The following is a 14799-nucleotide window of genomic DNA, read 5'->3' as shown; positions in this document are numbered from 1 at the left end:
GTAGCCCTATGTACAGGCACAGTGAGTATCTGTAGCTCTATATACAGCACAGTGAGTATCTGTAGCCCTATATACAGCACAGTGAGTATCTGTAGCCCTATATACAGGCACAGTGAGTATCTGTAGCTCTATATACAGCACAGTGAGTATCTGTAGCTCTATATACAGCACAGTGAGTATCTGTAGCCCTATATACAGGCACAGTGAGTATCTGTAGCTCTATATACAGGCACAGTGAGTATCTGTAGCTCTATATACAGGCACAGTGAGTATCTGTAGCCCTATATACAGGCACAGTGAGTATCTGTAGCTCTATATACAGCACAGTGAGTATCTGTAGCTCTATATACAGGCACAGTGAGTATCTGTAGCTCTATATACAGCACAGTGAGTATCTGTAGCTCTATATACAGCACAGTGAGTATCTGTAGCTCTATATACAGGCACAGTGAGTATCTGTAGCCCTATATACAGCACAGTGAGTATCTGTAACTCTATATACAAGCACAGTGAGTATCTGTAGCCCTATATACAGGCACAGTGAGTATCTGTAGTCCTATATACAGCACAGTGAGTATCTGTAGCCCTATATACTGCACAGTGAGTATCTGTAGCTCTATATACAGGCACAGTGAGTATCTGTAGCTCTATATACAGCACAGTGAGTATCTGTAGCCCTATATACAGGCACAGTGAGTATCTGTAGCTCTATATACAGCACAGTGAGTATCTGTAGCTCTATATACAGCACAGTGAGTATCTGTAGCTCTATATACAGCACAGTGAGTATCTGTAGCTCTATATACAGCACAGTGAGTATCTGTAGCTCTATATACAGGCACAGTGAGTATCTGTAGCCCTATATACAGGCACAGTGAGTATCTGTAGCTCTATATACAGGCACAGTGAGTACATGTAGTCCTATATACAGCACAGTGAGTATCTGTAGCTCTATATACAGCACAGTGAGTATCTGTAGTCCTATATACAGCACAGTGAGTATCTGTAGCTCTATATACAGCACAGTGAGTATCTGTAGCTCTATATACAGGCACAGTGAGTATCTGTAGCTCTATATACAGGCACAGTGAGTATCTGTAGCTCTATATACAGGCACAGTGAGTATCTGTAGCCCTATATACAGGCACAGTGAGTATCTGTAGCTCTATATACAGCACAGTGAGTATATGTAGTCCTATATACAGCACAGTGAGTATCTGTAGCTCTATATACAGGCACAGTGAGTATCTGTAGCTCTATATACAGGCACAGTGAGTATTTGTAGCTGTATATACAGCACAGTGAGTATATGTAGTCCTATATACAGGCACAGTGAGTATCTGTAGCTCTATATACAGGCACAGTGAGTACATGTAGTCCTATATACAGCACAGTGAGTATCTGTAGCTCTATATACAGCACAGTGAGTATCTGTAGTCCTATATACAGCACAGTGAGTATCTGTAGCTCTATATACAGCACAGTGAGTATATGTAGTCCTATATACAGCACAGTGAGTATCTGTAGCTCTATATACAGGCACAGTGAGTATCTGTAGCTCTATATACAGGCACAGTGAGTATTTGTAGCTGTATATACAGCACAGTGAGTATATGTAGTCCTATATACAGGCACAGTGAGTATCTGTAGCTCTATATACAGCACAGTGAGTATCTGTAGCTCTATATACAGCACAGTGAGTATCTGTAGCTCTATATACAGCACAGTGAGTATCTGTAGCCCTATATACAGGCACAGTGAGTATCTGTAGCTCTATATACAGGCACAGTGAGTACATGTAGTCCTATATACAGCACAGTGAGTATCTGTAGCTCTATATACAGCACAGTGAGTATCTCTAGTCCTATATACAGCACAGTGAGTATCTGTAGCTCTATATACAGCACAGTGAGTATATGTAGTCCTATATACAGGCACAGTGAGTATCTGTAGCTCTATATACAGGCACAGTGAGTACATGTAGTCCTATATACAGGCCACTGACTGATTACAAGATTGTAGACCCCTGTGATGCTAATTAGTGGACACAACTTGATTTAACATGTCCCTTTTGTCACATTATTTTCAGGGGTCCCATCATTTCTGTCCAGGCCGATTTCATGAGTTTAATTTTTTTTTATTCTGTGGAAGCAGAAAAGCAATGTCTGACCTTCATCTGTTCATTTTCATAGATTTTTAATTTATTATTACTTTTGTCAGATTCAAGTTATTTCTGTGACCATTGTGGGTTTTCCTTTCATTAAACGAGGGGAACCAACAATTTTGACCACGTGTGGATACGGCGCGGTTGGGAGAAGATTCCATGTGTCTTTAGTCACCTTTTAGCTTCATGCAAGATAATTGCCAGTAAATGATCACCATTTCAGATCTTCGTCCCATTGTATGCATTTGTGATTTATTAATATATTTGCAGCATTAAAAAGCTACGAATTGTGATGCACTCCATATTTGTACCAAGTTTCATAATTTTCATTGCTTGTGGAAACAAAATTGGGTGTGGGGCTTAGAGGGAAAAGCTGTCACGGGTGTGTCAGTGGTGACAGTCACCCTGCAGATCGTTGCAGGAAATCTCTACGTTTGGCATTACAGACATCTTCTTAGAGTCTGTTGTAGGACCCAGTGGCTACCTTCCTCTGATTAATTAACTCCCTGGTCTGGGTGTATAAATACCTGCTGTGTGCCAGAGGGAGGTGCCGGCGATATTCATTACTCCTTGTGAAGGCTTGAAGCTAGTGCAGTACTTCTTCCACTCCTGTTCTAGAAGACGTGTGTGCATTTGTCTGGAGTCGACTAAAGCTAAGCGATTTTCTCTTGTTTGTTGCCCCTTGTTGTCTTTAGTGTTCAGTGGGGATCGACTAGCGCTCATCCTTTCCTTTCCCTAGCCAGGGCCAAACGCCAGGGAAAGACAGGGCGAGGTATGCGTGCGGTGATTGGTGAAGAACCAATATAGGGACGATAGAGGAGACAGGGTGATATTAGATCAGCCTAGGAGGTCTCCACTCCCCTCTTTCCCTAGAGTCTGGGCTCCTTTTCCCTCTTTCCTTTGTGTTGCACTAAGTCTTTCCCACACCTTGCTTGACATTATCGCCGGTCGAGCACATTTTGAAAAGGGGAAAAAAACAAAAAAGACTGACACTTGGGTTTTTTTGTTTTTTTTTGTGTATGTTTTGGGCGTGTTTTTTTTTCTTTCTCCCTTGGTATGCGTACTGTTGCAGAGCGGCTGCGCAGTCTGTCTCTGGAGGTGAATGACCTCCGCTGTGAGGTTCAGCAACAGCATCAGCAGCTAGAGGTCGCCAATGTGGGGGTCTCAGCGGGTAGGCCTGTCTAGCCTTAACCCAATCTTGCCCTCCCGGACAGGTTTTCAGGAGGTAGGGACAAGTTTTTTGTATTTAAGAAGGCCTGCAAACTGTATTTTAAACTTCATCCTTATTCCTCCGGAAATGAGGAGCCCTCGGGTTGGAATTGTGATCTCTCTACTGGAGGGAGATCCTCAGTCGTGGGCGTTTTCTTTTCCGCAGGATTCAGTTTGTCTCCAATCTGTTGAGGTTTTTTTGGGGGCTCTCGCTCTCATCTATGATGACTCTTACCGAGTCGCCTTGGCTGAGTTTAGGCTACGTCGCCTTCAGCAGGGGAATCGGTCAGTGGGGACTTACAGTTCTGAATTCCGTAGATGGGCAACAGATTTTAAATGGAAGGACTCAGCCCTTAGAAGCCAATTTTGTGAGGGTCATTCTGAAAGGTTGAAGGATGTCTAGGCTGTATATGAAAGCCCTCAGTCCTTGGAGGCTGCCATGTCTTTGGCCATATGTTTTGATAGACGGGTGAGACCACCTTCTCCGGGGCCTTCTTGGGGTTATGTACCTGTGCCGGGGAAGCGGTCTGGCAGTGAACCAGTACTGGGGGAGGTGGAGGAATCCATGCAGTTAGGGGGTGCCTTTACATCATACATTTTCTTGGAGATTTGCTAGAAAAAAGGCACGTTTGTTTTGGGGTTTTTTTGTGGGAAAAAGGGACATTGAATAACTCTTGGTAGTCTGGAGTTCGATAAGCAAGGAGTGCATTTGTTGCCAACCTGCTGTTCCCGGTTTGTCCTGACAGCAGAGGTGGTGCTAGAGAGAAAAAACGAGAAAATTTCTGTGTTTGTTGACAGTGGTGCGGGAGGGAGTCCGCATGATTGATGTTGAGTTTGCAAAAGCTCATGGCCTTGCTTGCTGTTCTTTAGCTAAGCCTATTTCCATCTTCACCATCGACTCAGCACCACTTGCACAGAAAGCATTTACTCAGATTGTACATACTGTTAAACTGAGAGTGGGGTCGGTTCATTGTGAAGTTATCCCTTGCTATGTTCTGGACAGTCTTCCCACACCTATTGTACTGGGTCTCCCGTGGCTGGTGGAACATAATCTGTTGGTGGATTGGCAAGCTGGGGAGATTATTGAATGGGGAGATTACTGCCTTGAGAACTGTTTAGATATTTCCCTTGCTACTGTCTCTATGGGAAATATTACCTGCTTTTCTTTCTGGTTTTGAGGATGTTTTTTCTAAGAAGGTGTCAGGATTTGCCTCCCCATCGTGCTTATGACTGTCCTATTAACCTGACCCCCCGGAGCTAAACTACCGAAGTCCAGATTGTATAATCTTTCTGGCCCTGAGAGATGAGACTTGAAGGATTTAATTGCGGAAAGTCTTGAGAAGGGACATATCAGACCCTCATCTTCGCCCGTGGCGGCAGGGTTCTTCTTGTGAAGAAAAAAGATCTACGCCCCGGTTTAGATTTCTGGGAATTAAATCAAATCACCATCCGTGATCCATACCCTCTTCATCTGATTCCTGATTTGTTCAGCTAGGTTGTAGGAGCTAAGGTGTTCTCCAAGTTGGATTTAAGGGGAGCCTACAATCTGGTTAGAATCAGAGAAGGGGACGAATGGAAAACAGCGTTCAAGACCCCTGAAGGACATTTCAATAGTCTGGTTATGCCTTTCGGGTTGACAAATGCAACTGCGGTATTCCAGCATTTCATAAATTATATTTTCCATCATTTGGTGGGGAGGTTTGTGGTGGTCTATCTGGACGATATCTTGGTTTACTTACCTGATTTTGAGACATATTGAGGGCATATTAAACAGATGCTCCAGATATTAAAGGATAACAAAGTTTATGCCAAATTGGAAAAATATGTTTTCGCTGTAATGGAGGTGTAGTTTTTGGGGTACTTGTTGTCATCTTCGGGTTTTCGGATAGATCCGGAGATGATCCGTGCAGCCCTTGATTTGGGACCATCACGAGAACCTGAAGGCTCTACAGCAGTGGTTCTCAACTCCAGTCCTCAGGACCCACCAACAGATCATGTTTTCAGGATTTACTTAGTATTACACAGGAGATGCAATTATCAGCTGTGCAATACTAAGGAAATCCTGAAAACATGACCTGTTGGTGGGTCTTGAGGACTGGAATTGAGAACCACTGCTCTACAGCGTTTTCTGGGCTTTACTAATTTTTCCAGAAATTCATCCAAAATTACTCAGTAATTGTGAAACCCCTTACTGACATGACTAAGAAGGGGTCTGATTTTTCCTAATGGTCGGATGCTTCCCTCCAGGCTTTTTCTTCCTTAAAGAATCATTTTGCCACTGCACCTTTACTCAGTCAACCCGATGTTTCCCAACACTTTATTGTGGAGGTTGATGCGTCAGATGGCGGGGTTGGGGCTGTGTTGTCTCAGGGTCCGTCCCCTGGTAAATTGCGTCCATGCGCCGCCTCTTCTAAAAAATTGTCTTCGGCTGAGAGAAATTATGACGTGGGTAGTAGGGAACTTTTGGCGATCAAATTGGCGTTCGAAGAATGGCGACATTGGTTGGAGGGGGCTGTCCATCCTATTACTGTTTTATTACCGATCATAAGAACCTGTCATATCTCCAGTCAGCTAAACGTCTCAACCCTAGGCAGGTCAGATGGTCCCTGTTTTTTTACTAGGTTCAATTTTGATGTCGCTTTTTGTCCAGGGGTCAAAAATGTCAAGGCTGATGCTTTGTCCCGGAGCTTCCCTGGTGGTGTTGACCATGAGAACCCTGCCCCTATATTAAAGAAGGCGGTGGTCATCCCCTCCCTTCCCTAGCCAGGGCCAAATGCCAGAGAAAGACAGGGTGAGGTATCCGTGCGGCGATTGGTGAAGAACCGATATAGGGACGTTAGTGGAGACAGGGTGATATTAGACCAGACTAGGAGGTCTCCACTCCCCCCTTTCCCTAGAGTCTGGGCTCGCTTTCCCTCTTCCCTCTGTGTTGCACTAAGTCTTTCCCACACCTGGCGTGACAAAAGCCCAGAGAATAAGGGTCTAATACATGTAATGTTTATAGCCAGAAAATAGAGCAAAAGCAGCAGGAATCCAGGAGAGCAGAACAATGGCGGTAAAAATATCATACCTGAGACCAATGACCTGTCTGTCTCTGTTCTGCTTAGCTACCTGCTGCCAATCAAAAGCAGAAACACCAAGCGAAAAACGCCAGTGATGAAGAAAAGCCTCAATCCACACTACAACCACACATTTGTGTATGGCGGGATTAAGCCAGAAGATCTACAAAACACCTGTCTGGAACTGACTGTCTGGGACCGAGAGCCCCTGGCCAGCAATGACTTTCTGGGAGGAGTGAGGCTGGGCCCAGGGACAGGTGAGCCAAGAAAGCCTCATGACGCTCTCAGCCAGTTTTAGGCCTCATTCACATGTCAGATTTTCACAGATAGAACATGTAACCATTGTAGTCTATGTCGTTGTATGTCCTTTAATAATAGTATAATGGGTGGGAGAAGCTTTACAATTTTTTTTTCTTTTGCATACGAGAAAATCACTAATGTTAAAAATTGACACATGAACCAAACCCGATGAAGCTTTGACCCAAAATACTGATGAAAATCGGTTAATTTTCTTTCACATACAAGAAGAAAACCTTGCCATCTGATTTTCCGATAAGTAATTCTGCAATCACTGAGCTCGCTCTCACAGCAGAAGTTAAAACGCTTACGTTCCTTGTTCTGAGCTCCTCTTACAAAACAAAATATTGTTCCTAAAAGGGTCCAAACCCTTTAATGAGCCTGTAATGAGAATAAAAAAGCGGGTGAGGGCTGACCGAAAGGGCGTTGGGTTGCGCGCTAACTTTGGAGGGATGTGCAGATACCAGGTACAACCCTGCTTCAAAGCCAAAGATGGAAGGAATCTGCTGCCGGAGGTGATGGACCGGTCCAGGAACCACCACCTATCAGATAAATAGTATAAAAAGAAAATAAAAACGGGAGATAAAAGAGCTGCTGAGTGCAAACGACAGGAAGGTAACATCTCCATAAATATTTATTACAAGAATAAGGGCTACTTGCTTCTACATCAGACAGGTGTCTTCCTCACACCGGGGCAGCACTTCTATCAACCCTTTTCATTTTGCTTTTTAAAACCTTTTTCTCATATCCTTTAATGTCTTGGCCCTTAAATATTTAGCACTTTTTTGGATCATTTTCAGGATGAGTTGCCTTTTTTCCGTGAAACATCTCTACCTTTGTTATTCATCTCCCTATCTGGCCATTATGTTTAGGTTAAGGGATTCAGCGGCTTCTTATCAAGACTCTGTACCAGGCAGCCCAGTGAGTCCAGCTTCTGTTCCCAGAAATTTAAGGGGAGGAATTCACAATTTGTGGTTGTTATTGTGTTGTAGCAAGATATAAAGAAGTTGTCAAGCCTGACTTTTCTCCTGGAAGATTCCTTTTTTTTTTCACTGTCCTCATGATGAGATGTATTGGCAGAATGCCTGCGCCGTTGGCGGCAGAGTGCCTGCTCCGTTGGCGGCAGCTCACCCCCACTAGTTAATATCTAGCTCCAATCCTCTTTGCCATCTGATCGTATCACTGCGCACAATGTCATAATTTCTTGTAGAATCTATAGAGGAACAATCACTGTGGCTGCTATGTTGTAAGGAAAGGGATATATAACAGCAGTTTGTCCTCCTACCTTATGGGTGTTATGAGCTGGGCTCCCCTTGTCACAGCCACTACTGATCTAGTAACAATGGAGCAATGAACCTTTGCGCTGAACCTGGGCCTGGCGTTCTCTAGGGCAGTGGTCCCCAACCTTTTTTGCACCAGGGACCGGCTTGAAGCAAGATCATTTTTCCATGGCCCAGCAAGGAGGGGGTGGGGTGGGCGGGGCTTTGGTCATATGGGGGCGGGGTAATGGAGGGATTTGGAGTTTAGTGCATACTTATCATATAGTGTAGACCAGGTCCCCGCCAGGAGCTATGCCAGGAGCCCCACATAATGTGCTGTGCCAGGAGCCGCATCACTGAGGCCCCATCACGCCCTGCAGCAGGACAGGGCAGCTGTCCTGACAGCTGCTGTTCAGCTGCATTTACTTCATCCCAGGGGCGGACACAGACTGTAGTGGGCCCCTGTGCAAGAAATTTTTGGGGGCCCCCCCCGCCCTTCATAAGGCAACAAAGTTATGTAAACATAACCCCCCCATGTGCATCTCTCACCCCCCCATGTGCAGCTCACCCCCGTGCATCTCTCATCCCCCCCCGTGCATCTCTCATCCACCCCCGTGCATCTCTCATCCACCCCCGTGCATCTCTCATCCACCCCCGTGCATCTCTCATCCACCCCCCGTGCATCTCTCACCCCCCCGTGCATCTCTCACCCCCCCCGTGCTTCTCTCATCCACCCCCGTGCATCTCTCATCCCCCCCGTGCATCTCTCATCCCCCCCGTGCATCTCTCACCCCCCCGTGCATCTCTCACCCCCCCCGTGCATCTCTCATCTCTCCCCTCCCTCCCATGTGCATCTCTCATCTCTCCCCTCCCCCCATGTGCATCTCTCATCTCTCCCCTCCCCCCATGTGCATCTCTCATCTCTCCCCTCCCCCCATGTGGATCTCTCATCTCTCCCCTCCCCCCATGTGCATCTCTCATCTCTCCCCTCCCCCCATGTGGATCTCTCATCTCTCCCCTCCCCCATGTGCATCTCTCATCTCTCCCCTCCCCCCCATGTGGATCTCTCATCTCTCCCCTCCCCCATGTGCATCTCTCATCTCTCCCCTCCCCCCCATGTGGATCTCTCATCTCTCCCCTCCCCCATGTGCATCTCTCATCTCTCCCCTCCCCCCCATGTGGATCTCTCATCTCTCCCCTCCCCCATGTGCATCTCTCATCTCTCCCCTCCCCCCATGTGGATCTCTCATCTCTCCCCTCCCCCATGTGCATCTCTCATCTCTCCCCTCCCCCATGTGCATCTCTCATCTCTCCCCTCCCCCATGTGCATCTCTCATCTCTCCCCTCCCCCATGTGCATCTCTCATCTCTCCCCTCCCCCATGTGCATCTCTCATCTCTCCCCTCCCCCCATGTGCATCTCTCATCTCTCCCCTCCCCCCCATGTGGATCTCTCATCTCTCCCCTCCCCCCATGTGCATCTCCCATTCCCCCCACTCCTAGTTAATTGTATTTAAAAAAAAATAAAACTTGTTATACTTACCCCCATGCGATCCCTGCAGAATCCTGGCGCTCGTCCAAATCGCTGACACCAGGTTCTCCTGACTTCCGGCCATGTGACGGCGCCGTCACATGACCGGAAGTCAGGGGAATCATGAAGGTGCTGCCGCAGCAGCGCAGCGTTAAGATGTCCCGGACCCGGCGCTTACTGGAGTCAGGGCAGTCATGCCCTGATGGCGGCCCTGCTGGAGGCTGGAGGGGCCCCCTCTCCCCGCGGAACGGCTGAAAAACCCCAACGGCCCGGTCCTGGTCCGCGGACCGGCGGTTGGGGACCTCTGCTCTAGGGAGTGAGGGAGGAGATGGGGCAGGAACCAGCATCAGGGCCTTGTACCTATGAATTCTGCTGATGATTTATTAAGCTTTTCCTTTGTAGGCTTCTACAGTGGACAACCTGTAGATTGGATGGACTCCACAGGAGAAGAGCTGAGTCTTTGGATGAAGATGAAGCAGTATCCCGACTCCTGGGCAGAAGGTTCCTTACAGCTCCGACCCACAATGGCCAAGGCAAAGTGATCTTAAATCGTTAGGGAGGAACTGGATGACGCCGGCAGCTTTCTACAAATCTGTATTTTAGCAAAACTGAAACAATTGTATTTTGTGCAGGGAATGATGGGTGTAGACTATGATTGATTATTGTACGGGCGTGTGTGATTACTCTCTTTTGAGGGTGGTATAGATGAGGCAGCTCTCACTTTGTCCTCTGTGCTGTCAAGAATTCATCCATTTAATGCTGCACAATACATTCATAGCATGTACAGTCACAGACTGCAAAAGGATTAACTCACCTGGTCAATTCCTTCCTCACATCGGCCTATAGCAGCTGACGCTGTGTCCAGTGATATTACACGGTACTGGGTCATGTGACCATGTCATCCATAGAGACACGGAGTCCAGTGATATTACACGGTAATGGGTCAGGTGACTAGGTGACCATGTCATCCATAGAGACACGGAGTCCAGTGATATTACACGGTACTGGGTCAGGTGACTAGGTGACCATGTCATCCATAGAGACACGGAGTCCAGTGATATTACACGGTACTGGGTCAGGTGACTAGGTGACCATGTCATTTATAGAGACACTGAGTCCAGTGATATTACACGGTACTGGGTCAGGTGACTAGGTGACCATGTCATCCATAGAGACACGGAGTCCAGTGATATTACACGGTACTGGGTCAGGTGACTAGGTGACCATGTCATTTATAGAGACACGGAGTCCAGTGATATTACATGGTACTGGGTCAGGTGACTAGGTGACCATGTCATTTATAGAGACACGGAGTCCAGTGATATTACACGGTACTGGGTCAGGTGACTAGGTGACCATGTCATCCATAGAGACATGGAGTCCAGCGACACTGGAAACAACTTTTTGCTTTGGCTCAGAGGTGAAGCGGATACCGAGACCCCTTTATACTGCTATATCTTGTAATGCATGTCCTCACACATCAAGGCTGCGGCAAGTTATTCCACCTCAAGTCAGCCATTTTGTTACAAGTCCACATCTTTTTACATGTGCTTTTTGTCATGGATTTTGAGCCAGTGAGATTGGCATTAAAAAGTCCCAACATAATTGGCTGTAGATTTGTAATCCGGGCCACGTGGCAACTTCTGTGCTGACGTTCATTTTGTAAGAGCTAATATGACCTCCAATCTGATAATTTGCAGGTCATCTGCCTTGTAAAGCAACTCTATAGGTAAGGGCTGATGTGTCCGGACAACCCCCAAGACTACTTTCCAGGGATTATCTCTTTTAAGTCATCCTCTGCTCCTTCAGGCCCGTACTAGGCCAGATACAGAGTTAAGACTCGACAGACAACTGAAATTTTGGTCCGAGTCCTATACGACAGAATATCGAATCGCACACTCGGACCAATGTTATTCTATGGGACCGTGGACATGTTTGAAATGCACAATTTGCATTCATAGATCGGATCACTCTCAGCCATGCAAATCATTGGGTCCACGCACCCATGATATTCGATTGCGGGGCGATTTTCACAGACTGACATAATGGAATGGAAATTTTTTTCCCATCTTCTCCACATCTGAGAAAATCAGATCACACTTTGCTCAAACTCTGATTAACATAATCGTCCGGATTCTCCCGCATGAGAGGAAACCCGCTGGAGTGACCCCGGTCTAAGGACGAGTCCACAAACGTAAACTGCACATAAGGAGCATCTCGCTTACTGAACGGGCCGTAATCTGGGATGACATGATTAGTAAGATTGCGGAGAACGTGCGTCTACTGCTGCACATCCTCAAAGGTCCGCGACCAGTCAGCACAAGGCTCCTGTACACTGGGGGCACAACCAAAAAGCAGTTTGGCCAATTATTACATCACAGAAAAGACCCTTAAATTAAATTTAGCAACTGGTTTGCGGAGCCCTCTGTCACCATTGAGCACAGTGAGATATATTGCTGAGCTCTCCAGTCCTGACTACAATGGAGAATGGATTTTCTGTACTATGCACAAGTTATTGGCTCTTGCATATTTATTATTAAAGGGGTTGCCTGGGAGTTTGATATTGATGGCCTATCCTTAGGATAAGTCCTCCATATCTGATTGGTGGGGTGCGACACTCGGCACCCCCGGCGATCAGATGTTCCCAGTGCCTGTAGTGACCGGATGTGCTGCACCGCTCCGTCAACTGCAGAGTGGCTGTGGCTGAGCACTGCACATTCGCCCCTATAGTAGCTGTGGCTGAGCAATGCACATTGTCCCCTATAGTGCCCCCTATAGTGGCTGTGGCTGAGCACTGCACATTTCCCCCTATAGTGGCTGTGGCTGAGCACTGCACATTTCCCCCTATAGTGGCTGTGGCTGAGCACTGCACATTCACCCCTATAGTGGCTGTGGCTGAGCACTGCACATTACCCCCTATAGTGCCCCCTATAGTGGCTGTGGCTGAGTACTGCACATTTCCCCCTATTGATTCGAATAGGGGGCAGATGTGCAGTACCTGGCTGTGGCCACTATTCCGTTGACTGAGCTGTACAGTGCAGTTCCCGCAACTCAGCACATCCAGCCATCACCGGGAAAGGCTGATTGGTGAACGGGCTGGGCATTGCATCCCCACCAATCAGATATTGATGACCTTTCCTAAGGATAGGCTATCAATAGAAAAGTCTTGGGCAACCCTTTTTAAGTCTCTATCTGTTAAAACACCACTCCAGCATTTTTTTTTTCACTGTTGGAGTGGCGGTTTAAATCTAAGTGTCCTGTCTGATACTCCCATTCCGGCATCCTCCACCTTTTTCAGAGCCGCTCCAGTCCCGTGGCGCTATCTTGTGACAGTAGCTTCTGACTGGCCGGAATTCAGAAGCTACGTCACTAGCGCTCCATGTAAGGCCGGTTTCACACGTCCGGATATTTCTGGTACCAGAGATATCCGTGTCCGTGCCGCCCATGTGCCGCAGCAGGAGCACATGTACCAGCATTTGGGAATCAGTGTACAGTTAGCGCTGTTCCCAAGCATCAGGTACTGAACGCTGCCCTCATCATGGTTCCCTGCCGGCGCTGTGATCAGCACAAGCAGCGACAATGATGAGGGTAGTAGTGTCTGCTCCCGGTGTCTCCACCTGTAAAAATAAGAATAAAATAAAAAATCCATATACTCACCTAAGTGTCCCCCTCTGTAATCCATGCGACCGCTCAGCAGAGGAGCTGGGGAGAATGACTCTTGCAGCGAGCGAGCCCCGGAGCTCAGCTGCGCTCAGTGAGCAGTGTCTTGGCACTCACCAAGTACAGCTCCGGGGCCCGCTCGCTGCAGTAGTCATTCTCCCAAGCTCCTCTGCAGATTAGTTGCATGGAATGCAGCGGGGGACACTTAGGGGAGTATATGGATTTTTCATTTTATTGTTTTCACATGTGGAGACACCGGGAGCAGACACTACTACCCTCATCACTGTCCTTGCTGGTGCTGATCGCAGCACAGGCAGGAAACCATGATGAGGGCAGCGTTCAGTACCTGACACTTGGGAACAGTGTGAACTGTACACTGATTCCCAAGCGCCGGTACGTGTCACACGGATGGCATCCGTGTGCTGCACGTGTTTACACAGACACATTGACTTGAATAGGTCCGTGTGATCCGAGCTGCCGGCCAAAAAGGGACATGTCTACGTATGGATCACACAGACACACGGTCCATGGAAACACACTGAGGTATGCACAAACCCATTAATTTGAATGGGTCTGCTTGTGTCAGTGTCTCCGGTACGTGTGGAAACTGTCACCACACATACTGGAGATACTGACGTGTGAAAGGGCCCTAAGTCTAGGAAAGCCCAAATGAGGCCCGAACAGGGTTCTCATAGACGTTCACTGAATAGTCACCTCCGGCTCGCTCCTGCAAATACTGGAGCAGCTGGCAAGTCACAAACAGCCGAAGATCGACCGGAGCGGCGTCAATAGAAGGGGAAGACGCCGGAAGGGGAGTATCAGGGCTGGTGCAGGGGATTTTGATTTGAAGCACCACTCCAACAGTAAAATGGAAAAAAAAAAACACTGGTGCTTTAACATGACACACTGCAAATCTGGTTTACCCTTTAGTGATAAAGTCCCCTTTTCTGATCCGGCATGTCATGTTGTTGGGGAATCACTTTTTAATGTTTTTGTTGTTTCACATTATATCTGTTCTTAGTAAATCAAGTGTTTTTTCTCAGTCACCACACACAAAATAGTGGAAAGCCAGGGTGGATATCCTTGATTTTGCCCGGGTCGTGCTACCTTCCAGCCTGAGGAGTCTGCCTCCTTCCCAATCACAATCTGAACCCCGAAACTGAAAAAGAGGAGGCAATAATAAAGAGACGCTCATCTCCCAGAAGTTTCTATAGCCTTGTAATGTGAAAGTGATGAGGGGGAAACCCATCCTGTTCCTTTATCAGAGGGGTCTTTTCTGTTACCATATCAAATGTGCAGTTTCTAGTTTTGAATAATAGCAGCATATTAAAAGAGTAAAGGAACTTTTTTTCTACATTTCCATCAACGTTGCTGTATGGGGTCTTTCTTCTTGTGGGACGAGTCAAACTATTAAATTGAATGATTTCTGATCACATATAAATTGTCATTTTGCAAACCAAAGTCAAACTGGCAGGCAATATATTAGGTGGCCATTGGAGCAAGGGATCGAACACAGGCTCAGGGAGAGTGGGACATGGATGGGGAGACGGGGGATGGGGAGACGGGGGGGGGGGGAATCGGGGGATGGGGAGATGGGGGGAAGCCTCGCTCTGTCTAGGCTT

At 47.2% G+C, this 14799-nt stretch overlaps 1 protein-coding gene across 3 annotated transcripts in view; it reads left to right on the top strand.

Annotated features, from left to right (window-relative positions):
* SYTL4 (synaptotagmin like 4) overlaps positions 1-11716 on the top strand; it is a 238367-nt gene extending 226651 nt beyond the window's left edge. For all 3 annotated transcript variants that reach the window (XM_073642212.1, XM_073642213.1, XM_073642214.1), the window contains 2 exons: positions 6481-6689; positions 9920-11716. In XM_073642212.1, the coding sequence (XP_073498313.1) occupies positions 6481-6689; positions 9920-10059 (349 nt within the window). In that variant the 3' untranslated portion in view covers positions 10060-11716. The remainder of the gene's footprint in view (positions 1-6480; positions 6690-9919) is intronic.
* Positions 11717-14799: the final 3083 nt, after the last annotated feature.

This window comes from Phyllobates terribilis, unplaced genomic scaffold (genome assembly GCF_046119375.1).
Source record: "Phyllobates terribilis strain yellow unplaced genomic scaffold, ASM4611937v1 Scaffold_7__3_contigs__length_470593459, whole genome shotgun sequence".
Taxonomy (NCBI): domain Eukaryota; kingdom Metazoa; phylum Chordata; class Amphibia; order Anura; family Dendrobatidae; genus Phyllobates; species Phyllobates terribilis.
Note: the sequence above shows the minus strand (reverse complement) of the source record. Positions and strands in the feature narration are given on the sequence as shown.